The sequence below is a fragment of the Triplophysa rosa genome, linkage group LG18 (genome assembly GCF_024868665.1).
Source record: "Triplophysa rosa linkage group LG18, Trosa_1v2, whole genome shotgun sequence".
Lineage (NCBI taxonomy): Eukaryota > Metazoa > Chordata > Actinopteri > Cypriniformes > Nemacheilidae > Triplophysa > Triplophysa rosa.
The window spans coordinates 13,564,232-13,579,502 of NC_079907.1; the positions used below are offsets into that span (position 1 = coordinate 13,564,232).

The following is a 15,271-nucleotide window of genomic DNA, read 5'->3' on the forward strand; positions in this document are numbered from 1 at the left end:
ATATAAAACTTGATAAATAACCTCTATGATCAGCAATACTATTACAGATAGATGTATCACGTTTGGAGATAACTCATACATAGAGCTTTTCGTCCCACATAAAGAAAAAAGCTGTGATGTAAATATGCAGTGATTTTTGTCCTCCTTGTTGTGTAGATAATATAAATATCTAATTTAATGCAAAGACATTAAATTGTACCGATATTTGCACAATAACGTACATGGTGTTCACACCGGCGGCGAGAGTTTGCGAACCTGTAGTTCATCATGAGCTGAAATTTTTCCTTACTGAGCAAAACATGACCTGTAGCAGTCCATCTTTCCCCCGTAAATGTGCATTTGTTCATCATTCTGTTAAAACATATACAGTGAGGGAAATAATGATTTGATCCCCTGCTGATTTTGTAAATTTGCCTGCTTACAAAGAAATGAAGGGTCTATCATTTTTATGGTAGGTTTATTTGAACTGATAGAGTCAGAATATCAACAAAAACAAAATCAGGGAAAAGGTGTTATATAAAGGTTATAAATTGATTTGCATTTCAGTCAGTGAAATAAGTATTTGATCCCCTACCAACAAGCAAGAATTCTGGCTCCACAGATTGGTTATATGCCTATATGGACCACAGATTAGTCCTGTCACTCCTAAATCAGCTTGCTATGTATATAAAAGATGCCTGCCAACAGAATCTGTATCTTCCATTTCAACCTCTCCACCACCATGGTCAAGACCAAATAGGTTTCAAATGATGTCAGGGACAAGACTGTAGACCTGCACAAACCTTGAATAGGCTACAGACAGAAGCTTGGTGAGGAGGAGACAACTGTTGGTGCGATTATTTGGAAATAGAAGAAATACAAAATAACTATCAAATGCCCTTGGTCTGGAGCTCCCTGCAAGATTTCCCCAATGGAGTAAAGATGATCATGAGAAAGGTTAAAATCAGCCCAGAACTACACGGAAGAAGCCTGTTAATGATTTCAAGACAGTTGGGACCACAGTTAGCAAGCAAACCATTGGTAACACGCTATGCCACAATAGATTGAAGTCCTGAAGCACCCGCAAGGTCCTCCTGCCCAAGAAGACCCGTCTGGCTCATCTGAAGTTTGACAATGAACATCAAAATGATTCAGAAAAGGCTTTGGAGAAAGTGCTGCGAGACCTAAATTGACTCTTTGACTGACTTTTTGGAGGGAGAGAAATGCTGACTATGACCCCAAGAACACCATCCCTATAGAGAAGCACAGTGTTGGAAACATTATGCTTTAGGGCTTTTTCACTGCTATGGGTACAGGATGACTTCACCGCATTGAGGGGCTGAGGGACAAGCCAGTGTACCGTAAAATCTTGGGACGAGAACCTCCTCGCCTTAACTAGATCACTGAAGATGGGTCGTGGATGTGCCTTTAACATGACAAAGACCCAAAACATATTGCCAAGACAACCAAAGAGTGGCTTAAGGAGAAGCACATTAAATGTCCTAGCCAGTCTTTAGACCCTAGTCCTATAGAACCTCTGTGAAGGAGGCTAAAACTCCAGTTTGCTGAGCGACAGCCAAGAAACCTTAAAGATTGACAGAGGAGTGGACTAAAATGTATCCTGATACATGTGCAAACCTGGTGACCAACTATCACCAAATACTTATTTCACTGACTGAAATGCAAATCAATTTATAACCTTTATATAACACCTTTCCCCCTGATTTTTTATGATATTCTGACTGTTAAAATAAACCTAACATAAAAATGATAGACCCTTCATTTCTTTGTAAGCAGGCAAACTTACAAAATCAGCAGGGGATCAAATAAATATTTCCCTCACTGTATAAAGCTTTAAAGTTACAGCAAATACTGAATCAATGTTTAGTAAAGGCATGGAAATATGCAATTTGACTATGCATTTATTTCAATTCTTCTTTATAACAGTGGTTCTCAACTGGTTTTGCTTCAGGACCTGCTTTTTACATCAGACATCAAGTAGCAACCCAACACAGAACCAAAACTGTATAATAAATAAATAAAGTGATAGTTCACCCAAAAATGAAACTTCTGTCATCATTTAGTCACGTACCACATTAACACTTAATAAAGCACCCAAGGGCGTCAGCAAAATGTACACGAGCATCATTTTTCATGTATTTCATGTTTTGGTGAAACAACAACTTTACAGTAAAATCAAGTTGGCCACCATGACACGTTATGGCTCATATTATTGACACATCAGGTGACTTGCATTGTTTATGCTAAATTCAAAACTACTTCCGGCATCATGGAAAAATGTAATCCACCCAGCCAAAAAAGTCCATCTAGGATCCCAGAAGTAAGGAATGATGTAAATACTGTATGTCGAGTAAGCAATCTGTGTAGGCTACAGGGTAAACTATCAGGCTTTCAAGTGGTATGCCGAGTAGTGAACTTGTAAATTGTAGGGAAAGTAAAAAAATAGTTTTGGTAATACGCCATAACCTGAAACTTAATAATAGGAGATTAATGCGCATATTTAGGCTACATAATGCAAACATAAATCTAAATTTACATGTTTTATTTTTATGGAATACTACAGTGTTTATTATAAATTGTTTTTTTGTTTTAAATTCAGATGTCATCAAACTCGGTAATGAAAAACATTAACTTTCATGACATGCATCGTTTTAGGGCGGGACTATACTGACTGTCCAATGGCCAGGCCTTGAGCTCCCAACGATCCAATCAATGGCTGAAGGACGAAACCCTGCCCTACAGTTTTCTTTTCAAATATACATCACAATACCCAAAAAACACCATCACTTTAGAAAAACATTCTAATGAAGCACAATAAACAATACCCACAGTCTTTCAGCCAATGGAATCACTCAGGGGACCAAGTCAAACTTGCTAAATCTGATAATCAATCACAAAATCCTGCTTGAACAACACAGGGTGTTGGTTTTATGACGTGAACACAAAACGTTTCATGACACCTGTGACATTATTATAAAATTGCTTAATATCAGGCTATCTTTCATCAACAGCGATCATAGTACTTAAAATTGATCCGTGAGTCGCACACACACTTTCTTGCCGACATTCTTAGATGCTTCATTAAGCATTAAAGTGAATGATTCTAACATTTGATCCACCCAGTTAGATATTCATTACTTTTCATTTTTTGTGTTTAGAACAAGAAATAAAGTCACACGAGTGACAAAAGAGTGGGCAAATGATGACAAGAGTTTCATTTTTGGGTGAACTAGAGAAATTTATTAACATTAGATGCCACAAGAACTGCATAAGCCCAGCAATATGCAAACTTATTAACATGACCTAGGCTGAATAGGAAAATGTACAATTTTGTAAAAACAACAGCAGAAGCCAAACTGTGCAAATCAATGGCCACTCGTGTAGCTTTAATTTTTCTCAGTGTGTCAAAGTAAATTTGTATATACTTTATTTGCATTTAACATAGTTCCCCCTCTTGTCTGCAAACCTGTCAGAACATTTTTGTGACCCGTTTCTGTCACGACCAACCAGTTGAGAACCGCTGCTTTTCTGATGTGACCTGTGAAAATCAACTACCGTTTTGGATCAAATGAATGTCTCTCGGCCATTGTGCATCTTTTTCTAACACATGGTCAACTGGTTGAAGAATGAGTCTTTGGAATTCACTGAATTCAAAAAAGTCTATCAACAAGAGCATCTCTTGCAAGATGTTCACGGTCCATAAGAGCCGTGGAGGGACTTCAGGACGTCTAGTCAGTGTGTGCCCACTACCTCTGTGGGACTGTGCCTGTGTTTGAACCCTCTGTACCCATGTCATCCTCTACGACGTTGGTGTATCCCTCCTTCTCAATGCAGTCGTCCAGAACTTGGAGCACCAGGTGCAATCTACGGTCCATGGCCTCCAGATGAGGTCTTATGAGGATGGGTGAGAGCGTGTCTGTTTGGAGGCTTTCTTCCATCAGAGTACTCAGTCTGTATTCCTCCTTAACCAACAGCTGAAGTCGTAAATGGGTGGACTTCTTTACCCTGCGTCAAGCAGTAAGTAAGAATCAGTACTAATAACCATTCAATAAGTTCTATTTATTTAATAATAAGGCAAATATATATATATATAAATATATTTTATGTTTAATTTTAAATAAGCTATTTTACCACAAATTACTTACAGTAAATGTTTATAAATTATAAATGCTGAAATGTCCAAATATTCTTCTAATATACTTGTGTTAATACCAACCTGCAGCATTGACTCAAAGGCACCAGTATGGAAAGCTCATCATGAGAATGTTTACCAAAGCTGAAGATTAACAAGCGAAACCAGGCAAAAAAAAAAACGATTAGAAAAAAAACAGTCCTTTAAAAAATAAGCAGCATATTGAAGGCATGAAGCTCGTATGGTAAAAGATTGAAAAATATGTATAACGTCTTACCCTCTTCCATTATCAAGATGAATTATGAACGTTTCATTTCCAAATTTTTCAAAGGTCTCATAATGATGACGATCCATATTTCCTTTGAAGAAATATAACGAACATTTCTCATGTTTGTAAAGAATGTAACATTTGTTACATATAATGTTACATACTAAATGCTTTGATTATATCGGCTAAATTGTTGACTGATTAAAATGGCTTTAACTTAAGGTTTGTGTACAAATGGCACGTTTCTGAAATATTACCCATAAGGAAATCAAAGATAGTCATGTCCATGATGTCCAGCAGACGGGAGCCGCTGTCATAGGGTGGAGTTTGCTTCACCTCTTCACAGTAATCTGGATCCACCTCCCACCTGCAAACACACAAACCTCATTCATTTTTACTGACACGCTGTACAGAGACAAACAACACAATATTTACAGGCGTCAGTTTAACATGAGAATGGGTAAACTGGCTGATTATAACATGTAACGTGTTGCACATAGCATTTGTGTCTGTGCATATTACAATACTGCAGTTATTTACTGTTTATTTTATTGGGCTATAAGGGGTAAAACATAAAAAGAAAACATTTTCTCTTCGTTTTTACAATAAACATCAGAATATAATATTAAAATACATGTTATAGGTAATTTCTAGCCACTTAAATATTTGCTGAGAGCTGAGCAACAATTAAAACGGTTTATTTAGTAGAAATATTATTAAGATATTACTTCAAATGACTTAACAATGACCCATTTTCTGGTCAAAATGAACAAAAATGAGTTATTGTGCAAGTACATTAACAATCGGATTCGCAATCTGTAAACTTATAACAATAATTGATCATTTGAGTTGTCGGGAGGGATTTCGTGAGACATGCCAGTTTTTTATCAACACACAAAGATTTATCACATAAAGTAACTCGCAATTTTATGTTTGAGAGATGGTAACAGAGAAGCAAAGGTTAAAAGTACACCAACTTTAAGATACATTTTTTATGATTTTTCCGGGACTGGAATCCCATTTCTACAATTTGCATGATCATGGGGTCCCTGGTGTTAGACACAACCTGCTGTGTGACACAGACTGACAGCCTGTTGGCAATTCCACACACAAACAGTGAAGTGTTCTGGTGTTATTACAAGAAATATCACCATTCGTGGTGTGTGGCTTGTGCAATGACATGACAGTATAGTAATTGTTGTACAGGTATAAATAAAATGTGAGCTGGTTGGTGCTTACTCTGCTTTCTTGCGTTTGTGATAGGATCGTCTCCAGGGGTTTCTCCAGGTCCTGCGTTTGGCCAAGGCCAGGTCAGGCAGAAATGCTGCTAAAGAACCTTCGATCTGGTCAGGCTTCCCACACAGAGCATGTTCAGTCGAGCAGTAATACGAACACTCACCGTAGAAGCAGATGTTATTGGCTGGAGGAATGAAAGATAATCAACAACAACAAAAAATACGTATACATGAAACATCAAATAGCCCTCTCACTCACTAGAGTCATTTGGATTACTTTTTTTATATACATCTAACATGGCATGAGGCTATGTAAATTGAAAGAGAATTTTTGTTTTTTTTGTTACGTATTCGTGTAACGATGAATGTATAACAGCGCCACAGCGCCATCTACTGAAGAATTAAGATAGAACAAAATCACATTAGTTCATGAGATAAGATCAATTAAAAATGTTTGCAGATAAGCACAGAAAAAACGTAGTAAAAGAAACAGACAGAGCACAGCTTTAATTCCTGATAAGAAATTGATATCAGAAAAACATTTTTATCACAATGAGTCCCACTTAAGCCAGTAAATTGATTCTCTGATTATAGTATGGATGTGTCCCAAACAGAGGTGGTGTTAAGTACCTGGTGAAATGAAAAAGGTTCTCCACAGCTTTTTGTCACGGGTCACATCTCTGATCTCTTTGGTCATATTAACTAGTCGCCCGGCCACCGGTGGTACTCGACGAAAATCCAAGATCCTGATGAATCAATGAAATAAAGATTTACTTTCTTAAATCGTTTATATTTTGCACATACTGTACTTTTTACAGTGAAAATAGCTGTTACATTAAGTGTAAGTCAAGTGTAAGGACAGATTTCCTTTTTAGTAAATACATAGCTAATATATCATATAGGATAATTATTTTAAGTTTTTCTGAATTTACTATTTATAGGTATGTGTCTAGGTAAAATTATAATTTTTGTTTCATTCGGTGAACGACTAACAATATTTCTCCCAAATTTCCAAAACAAAAATACTGTTCCTATTTGCATTTATTTGCAGAAAATAAAAACTGAAGAAACTGTTCAAATGAACAGAAAAGATGCTCTGTATTTTTTTCCAAATATTGCAAAGAAAAGAAGTTCATATTCACTTTTAAGCAGTACAACAGTAATATTTCCACATGTATTTAAGAAAAGTAAAAATAGATATATGTAATAACCTTGATTTTTATCACAGTTTGTCAGTCTTTCACTTTGCTGTTGGATGACTTTGTCACTCCGGTTGGATTTTGTTAAAATTCAACAGACACTGGACTGGAATGGCCACAATAAGTCTAGAAATGCTGATTAAATGAAAATGTGGAATGGTCTCATCTAACATCATTTATATTAAGTGTGACTGTGTTGGTATTAAGTTCTACCAGTAGGGGGAGCGCAAAGCATACTACATAAAATACACTGCAAGCAACGTAATAAATGACAAATCATTAAAGTCAAAGGAAACATGGGTTTCATACCACAAACCTTGCCATATGTCATTATTTATTATTAAATGCATGCTCTGCTCTTCAATGAAGCTTGCTCAAAGCTGAACTTTGAAAATCTAAATGTAAAAATGTAAAATGAATGACTGATGTGAATTATTTGAAAAAAAAAATGCAAATTTGTTTCCTTTCTTTTCTGTCCTCTAACTTTCTTTCTTTCTTTCTTTCTTTCTTTCTTTCTTTCTTTCTTTCTTTCTTTCTTTCTTTCTTTCTTTCTTTCTTTCTTTCTTTCTTTCTTTCTTTCTTTCTTTCTTTCTTTCTTTCTCCACGCTGCGTGCATGTGGGGACCGTCTGCTGACAGGGCAACTTAAAAACAATCCCAGAAAACCTCCTAATGGACGGGGCCTAAGGGATAAATGCATTTGACAGAGAGAGTTTGTGTGCAGGAGTCTATTCCTCCACATTCACCGTATAAAACAGAATTCACTGGGAACCATGAGACAAATTAAAGTTTCGAAACCACTCTCCTTCCCTAAACCCACGCTACTAGGAGCCTTTCCCATCGACTAAAATCAGATAATTAATAGTATGTTGTTGGATATAGCACTGGTGGGCTCGCGAGGACGCGGAGGCCTACTGGGTCACGCTGCTTAAAATAGAAATAGCAACCTGCACTTTTGTCAAACCCGGAGGAACTTTATTTAGAAAAGCAGGCACTTTTTTCATGCGTTTGGTTTGCGCTGTCTGCCCACACGCATGCCTGTGTGCACCGAGTGGATTTTATTCCAGGCCAGATGTGAGGACGGAAGTGAAGCGGACCTAGCCGGTCTGGGCCGGGTCTGCTGAATGATGATATTGTGCCCGGGACTCATGCTGGGGTCAGTCTGACACAAAGAAGAGGGCTGGACCGTAGGCACATACTGTAAAAACAGCTGTGTGAGGAGACTTGGACAAAACATTAAGGGGCAATAGATTTTTACAGGCCTGGACAAATCTTTTGGGGGTGTGGCGGTCTCTCTTACAATTCTAAGCAAATTTTCTTGATCTGTATTTTAAAATTGTTTTTAAGTAAAAACATCCTAAAAATATACATGTACTTGAGTAGCTTACAACAAGAAAAAACGAAAATATTTTACCGAAAAACAAGACAAAAAAGAAAATCAGCCCCCCCTCCATCCGCTGACATGCCCGGAACATTGTTCCCTTAAGATGCTTACACACCCATCCATCCACAGTGAACAAAGAGAAGAAAAATATGAGGATGGAAGTTAACTATAACGGCAATAAATCCCTGTGTCTACTATCAGATTCTTGGAAAATCTGAGCAAACAACCAATAAACCCAGCTGAAAAGAGCTGACGTGGACAGATGGGTTATTTTGGCATACAGATTAAAGTCTCTCAATCTTTTACGTTCTGACACTTATCAGAAGGGTAATCGTCTACAAGAAGACATTGTTGGATGAAGATCGGATGGTGATGGGATGTTGACGGATGGGTTTGTGTTCAAAGTCAGTTGTTATGTTCTCTCTGGATTTGGTATTTACGAGTGTAAAACTGCAGGTTTCGCACTGCTTACCACTCCCACCCGAGCTCACAATCTGTATTTTCACACGTTTGTATGAACACAAAAAACCTGCCCCCCCCTCAAGCATCATGTGCAGTTGCACAAATATAAAAAATTTGTGTGCAAACAAATGTTGCCCCAGAGGTACATATAGTGTACACTGACACACATGACTGAATTCATGTTTCTCCAAACATTTTGATGTAAAGGTTTATGCTCAAATTTAAAATTAAGATGGATATCTTTACCAGACTAGATTTTGTACCATCATTTTTTTTAAATGATGAAGAATACATGCAAACTCTTAAAGAGATAGTTCACCCCAAAATGAAAATTCTGTCATAACTTACTCACTCTCTTGTCATTTCAAACCTTTATGACTTGCTTTCTTCCAGAGCACAAAAAAAATATTTTGAAGAATGCTGTTAACTGGCATCCATGGACTCGCATTGGTTTTGTGTCATACAATAGAAGTCAATAGGTGCCGCTGCTGTTTGGTTCCAACTTTCTTCAAAATATCTTCTTTTGTGTTTTGCGGAAGGAAGAAAGTCACACAGGTTTGAAATGACATGAGGGGTGAGTAAATGATGACAGAATTTTCAAGTATTCAAGTAATTATCACTGTCACTTTAATGGGATAAATTAAAATATAGGCCTACAATAGTTTTCATTTGTTAAACATTTTCAGTCACTAAATACTATAAATCCCACACTTTCGTTTAAGTTTGACTACATTTATGCATTTGACAGTTTCAACACTTACCACTTGCACTCCCTGAGAACTGAACCCATGACCTAGTGCCATGCTTTACCAATTGAACTACAAGAACACTTATGAGGTAATAGTGTTTAAAGGGATAGTTCAACCAAAAATAAACATTCTGTCATCGTTTTTTACCCTAATGTCGTTAAAAGCATATGACTAATTCTTCTGTGGAAAATATTTCATGAAATGTGTCAATTGTTCTGTGCACATAATGAAATACAATGGGGTCAATTGCTGTTTGGTTAACAACATTCTTCAAAATATCTTCTTTTGTGTTGTCCATACAGTTTTGCAATGACATGAGAATGAGAAAGATCTTTCTTGTTTTGACTGGTATAATGTGGTCAAAAACCTCTTTACAAAAATAATGTGGACCTACTGTGATCAAGTGTAGGGGGTAGTGCATGCATACATAAACACCATCCAAAAATAAACATGTACAGACTCACACAAATAAAACTATTCATTCCAAAGGCTGGCATTTATGACTCCAGGTAAGCAGTTCTTTACCTGTCTAGATGATATGCTGCGATCTCTGCATTGTGCCTCTCAAAATCGGAGAAGTAGAAGAAGTCGGGGGGCGTCTCCTGCTCCCGTGTCTGCCTGCAAGGCAAAGGTTAATCTGCTGTGAGTCCCTTTCATCAACAAAGCCATAATCACAGCCCCGGCCCTTAAAAAATAAACCCACCCTGTGGAAAATGAAGCACAGAAAAATCCCTTTTTTATTTCTGTATTGCTGTGATCCACCATAAAAACATATTTATAAAAATGTTTTAATTAATATTAAATATTTATTTATTGAATACATATTTATAATAATAATAATATATAAATAATTCGTATTTTAAATGGACACTTTTTTTCAATAATATAATCCATCCTTTCATTCATTTTCCAATAACCATACGCAGGGTCACGGGAAGCTGAGCATATCACAGCATCTTTAATAATAATTCATTTAATTTAAAATCAATTATTAAAGATGATTAAAGATTAATATTAAAAGTAATCTTTAAATAAATACAAATATTCTTCTCATACAGACCTATTGTTTTACTTCCAAAGACAATTATTAATTCATTTTCATCCATATTAAGTCTAAATGACTATGAATCTATGGCTGTAGTTTCATTTTGTAGCATTTACATTTATGCATATGCAAAGCGACTTACATTGCATTATATTATACATTTGGATCAGAGTATGTGCAATCCCTGGGATCAAACCCATGACCTTGGCATTGCTAGCGCCATGCTCTAACCACTGAGCCACAGGAAAGCAGAATGTTTAGCAATGTATAAACAGAGATTGTATTCTTCAAATATCTATAAATGAAAAGTGTTAATAGTGATGATACTAAAAGTGTTTGGTGAACTATTCCTTTAAAGGACCTGGAACAAATGCATTGCAAGATTTGAAAACTCAAAATCTGATTTTATGGGGACCTTTAAGAACACATCACCCAAATTCATGATCTTCCACATGAGCAATTAATAACAAACCAAACAATAATAAAACAATATTGTTTAATCGATACTTGTAGGTCAATAGAGGACATATTATGTTCCAGGCAAGCATTGCTCCACACTCTTGAGAGAACCTATTTTTACCCGACTGCACGACTTCATATGTTCCTGCTGGAATGTTTTCGTCAGGCTTCATTTCAAACATACTTGAGATTTCTCTCTCTCTCTCGTTCTCTGAATTCTGTCCGAATGTCGAAACAATTACATCCAGCTGGACCTCTTGCTTCCTCACCGCTCAAATCATCTGAGAACAGATTCAAAACAAAAACTTCTCTGGTAAACCCATCTTATCACCTCCCAACATTTTCTGGCAAACCAAACAATGTGAAGCAAAGGCAAGGTAGCTGGACAAAGAGCGGTGCCAGCTCACTAATGGAAACAGATCCTTATCTTGGTGAAATCAGGCACTGGGTATCGTCCTCAGCTGGCGGCAGTCGTTCAGGGCGCAGCTGTGAGGTCGACACGCTCACCGATCGTTTAATAACACGGCGTGGGACCTGCCAAACGAAAGTCTCCAACTTCGCATTCTTCTGCCGTCCGCTCCTTAGAGCCTTGGATAATATCGCTCCAAGTCGCCAACTGTGAGCCTCTTGTCGGGCATGAAGAGAATTAAAATGGATTTGTGCTTCTGCTGGAAGAAACGGGCCTAATTCTGCATTGAACCTAAAAGTGCTTGTGATGAAGCTGCTTGGACTCTCGCCCTCAGATGTTAAACTGGCACAGAAGATGGAAGGGTGTGTCTTCAAGTATTGGCTCTGAGGACTTTGAGAAAATAAACTTCCTATGTGACAAGACTGTGAAATCCAGACTAAAGTCTTAGGACTTTTCACACATAAGGGTTTGTTTCGGAACCTGGTGCGTTTTCTCCCTTGGTTCAGTTCGTTTGGGCATATGTGAACACAACAATCGCGCTAGGATCCGCCCCAAAACAATCGCTCCGAGACCGCCCGAACAAGGTGGTCTCGGCTCGATTGCAAACGAACTCTGGAGCGGTTCGCTAGACGTGTGAAAGCCATCCGACCCAACGGAACCAACGAACCAAGCTGTATCACAATGTATGATGGGTAATTAAGTAAAGTTGAGTGACGCAGAAGGGATTGTTTTGCTAATGGCTCCCAAAATGAACCGTGGGCTCACTTGGAGCAGGGCAGAAGTGAAATGTTTAATTGAAATTTGGTCAGAAGAACACATTGCCGAACAGCTCTCCAGAACACACAAAAACACAGAAATTAATAGTGTTTAGCGAGCGCTTAGAACAAATGGGCTTGAAGTAATATAACAGAAGTTACCAAACAAGCCACAATAATGCCGCGTAGCTGCTGTCCGTCCATCCTGATGGATGACATCTTTGAACGGAATCCCGGAAAATAAACAGATGCACTCTGACCAATCGAAGGAGAGTTTACTCGCACGTACTTGTATTAACAAAGTTTGGTCTGTCTGGAAATATTGCCTTGTGAATGCGAACCGAACTAAAATAAATTGCAACATTGTAGCGATTTAACCCCCAGTTTCGGAACAAAGCAATCGATCCACAGGTGTGAAAACGCCCTTAATCTAATTATTAATAAATCTAATTTCACTGTGATTTCAATCTTTGGCATGGCCTTAGTCAGTCAATATTAAAGATATCAAGATTATATTTTGACATAACGTTCTTTAGGATGATTTCATGTAGAAGAATGACTTTAAGTGGGTTTTCACAGGCAGGGTCAGATACTGTGTTTTTAATTTTTTTGTGAAATGTTTTTACTTTTGTACCAGAGCACTTGAAAGCATTTTATAATGGAAATTATAGTAATGGAAACAACATTTTGAACATTTATGGAGTATAATGTCAAACTGATTTGTCTTATAGTACAATTAGGCTACTAAATAAATATTTTTTTCTTTGGAAAATAAGTGATGTTGGTAACACTTTACAAGGTTGTATTTGTTAACATTAGTTAATGCATTAGCTCACATAAACTAACAATGAACAATACTTCTGCAGCATTTATTCATCTTAGTTCATGATCATTTCAGCATTTACTGATAATTTTATTTTAATCAAAAGCGCAATATTACAAATTTCGGAAAAAAATGAAGTCAGTCATCTCATGTCCCTAAAGAAGAGGGGCATGTCACCATTTGTTACACAATATAATTTTAATAGTTGTATTCTTTGTTTAGGTTATTAAAGTTGTAAAATGAATGTTGTGATTAGACATTTTTTGATGGATTTTCATATTTTAAAGCAACACTTTGTAGTTTTTTCAACCTTAAAATAATGTCCTTAAAATGATTTCAGTGGTAGCACAACTCTTAACTGGATGAATTCTACTGCTGCTGCTACCTGAGCAGCCTCATAGCGGCTACAAACACACTCTGTAAGTTCTGTGTTCGGGTAGGTACACACAGCCCCACCCATCCCCTGCCTGCGGAAGAGTGCGACATGGTTTCCAAACGACATTTCTGCATTCGCTGGTTCCATCAGCTAAACAAACTCACGTGTATTGCGCTGCCCACAGTGAAGCTTATACAGCGACATTATTTACCACACTGGTAACAGACAATTACGCTTATCAACCACATGAAGGAGCCGTGAGCAAAAGTTCTATAGTGTGGCTTTAATAAGTTCTATAGTGTGGTTTTAATAAGATGATTTAAGAAAAGGAGTTAGGGTCTCTTGTTTGACAAGGGTCAAACAAGGAAGCAAATATACAATACACTTTGACATGGTGAGACAGCAAAACAATTTTAAACTAACTGTTAATAATATATTTTTATATTATTCATATTTATATTTATAATATAAAATAGCATAAGAAAGATTGATCTTCATTGCTAAATTTCTAAATTTTCAATGTCACACCATAGGACATATATATTTAAAGCTTAAAAAAAGCAAAAAAATTCAAAAACATGGAAAAAAGCTTTAATCTGATCTCCACATAAAACCTCCAGTAAATCTGTTGTTTAATAAAAATAAAACCACAAGACATAAAAGTGCCGAACTTAAATAAGCACAAAAATGTACTGTGATTTTGCATTGCTTAAACTTGTAAATTCTGTCTGTAAACATAATCCAACTGTTATCACAGCAATTATCACAGCTCACTCTCTAATGCACTACAAGTGTAATATTATGACTCTAAGTACTTATTGAACACCACTGAACCCGAGCACTTGACCCGGCCAGTGCCTCCGCTGCGATGACGGCTCTTAACGTCTGCACAAATCCACTTCACAGCTCTACAGCAATGCTTTCCATCAAACGGGATCCCCTCAAGTCAAATTCAACACTAAACATCAATTCTATAATGCTAATAGTCCCAACAGGAAAACACAAAAGGCTCAGATACAGCAGCTGATGCCAAAAACCTCAGAAGAGCGTTCTGAGGGTGGGGACCCCTAAACCCCCCTCCTCTGGCAATGGCACTCCTGACAACCTTGTTAAGACGGAGCTTGAGAGCTCTCATTTATTCCTGTGAAACCCCAGAGAGATACGAGCAAAACAACACTCGACTGACTGCTGGACTAGAAAATTATAACAAAGAAAACCAGACCCAGGCCGCTTTGTGACAGGGTCAAAACAATCCCTTAGAAGGATTCAGCGTTTTGTTTTCTACGTAGAGGCGAACAACACCGCAGAGAGGAAAAACTTCCCGCATTAGCGCAAAGAGGCGCTAAAAATAAGAAAGAAAGCGGGTTGGCGCAAGAGACGGCCTGGCTTGTCTCGCCGTGTGTGCGTGGGAGATTGAGAGGTTTGAAGCCCAAGGTGATTTTTTGTTCTATTTTCTTCAGAAGTGCCCTCAGTGGATGTGGTTCACCATGAAAGACTTCATGTAAGCGACAGTCGCTTTTAACCAGAGGTGGAAACTACTCGCGTTACTGTATTGAGTAGGTTTTTTGTGTACTTGTACGTTTTAAGTAGCTTTTAAAACCTGTAGTTTTACTTTTACTTAAGTATGACTTGTGTGATGTATTGTACTTCGTTATGTTGAAAATCACATCCGTTACTGAGTAAAAAAATAATGAAAACTTCATTGCAAGGAAAAAACACGACCGGAAATGATTCCAGTGAATGATGGGAGCGACGAATGAGTTTGCGCCAATACCAGAAGAGCGTGATTTCCTCCCCCAAACCAGTTAAGCGCAAACCCCGCCCCTTGAGCGAAAACCTGCAACGTTCTACTTCGATTTCATTGGTCAGCTACATTAAAGCGCTGATTGGCCACTTGTGCGCCAGGTGTGATTCACCTTGCATGAACGATATGTGCCGAAATATGGCGACGGTAGTGCAACTGTCCTAAAGGTGAAG

At 37.6% G+C, this 15,271-nt stretch overlaps 1 protein-coding gene across 1 annotated transcript in view; it reads right to left on the reverse strand.

Moving 5' to 3' along the window:
- Positions 1 to 440: 440 nt before the first annotated feature.
- The window catches only part of fam20cb (FAM20C golgi associated secretory pathway kinase b), a 45,315-nt gene continuing 30,484 nt past the window's right edge, over positions 441 to 15,271 (reverse strand). Inside the window, exons 4-10 of the mRNA XM_057358724.1 lie at positions 9,953 to 10,045; positions 6,266 to 6,381; positions 5,640 to 5,820; positions 4,658 to 4,767; positions 4,410 to 4,491; positions 4,217 to 4,276; positions 441 to 4,005 (exon numbers count right to left, since the gene is read on the reverse strand). Coding sequence (XP_057214707.1) covers positions 3,747 to 4,005; positions 4,217 to 4,276; positions 4,410 to 4,491; positions 4,658 to 4,767; positions 5,640 to 5,820; positions 6,266 to 6,381; positions 9,953 to 10,045 — 901 coding nt within the window. The 3' untranslated portion in view covers positions 441 to 3,746. The remainder of the gene's footprint in view (positions 4,006 to 4,216; positions 4,277 to 4,409; positions 4,492 to 4,657; positions 4,768 to 5,639; positions 5,821 to 6,265; positions 6,382 to 9,952; positions 10,046 to 15,271) is intronic.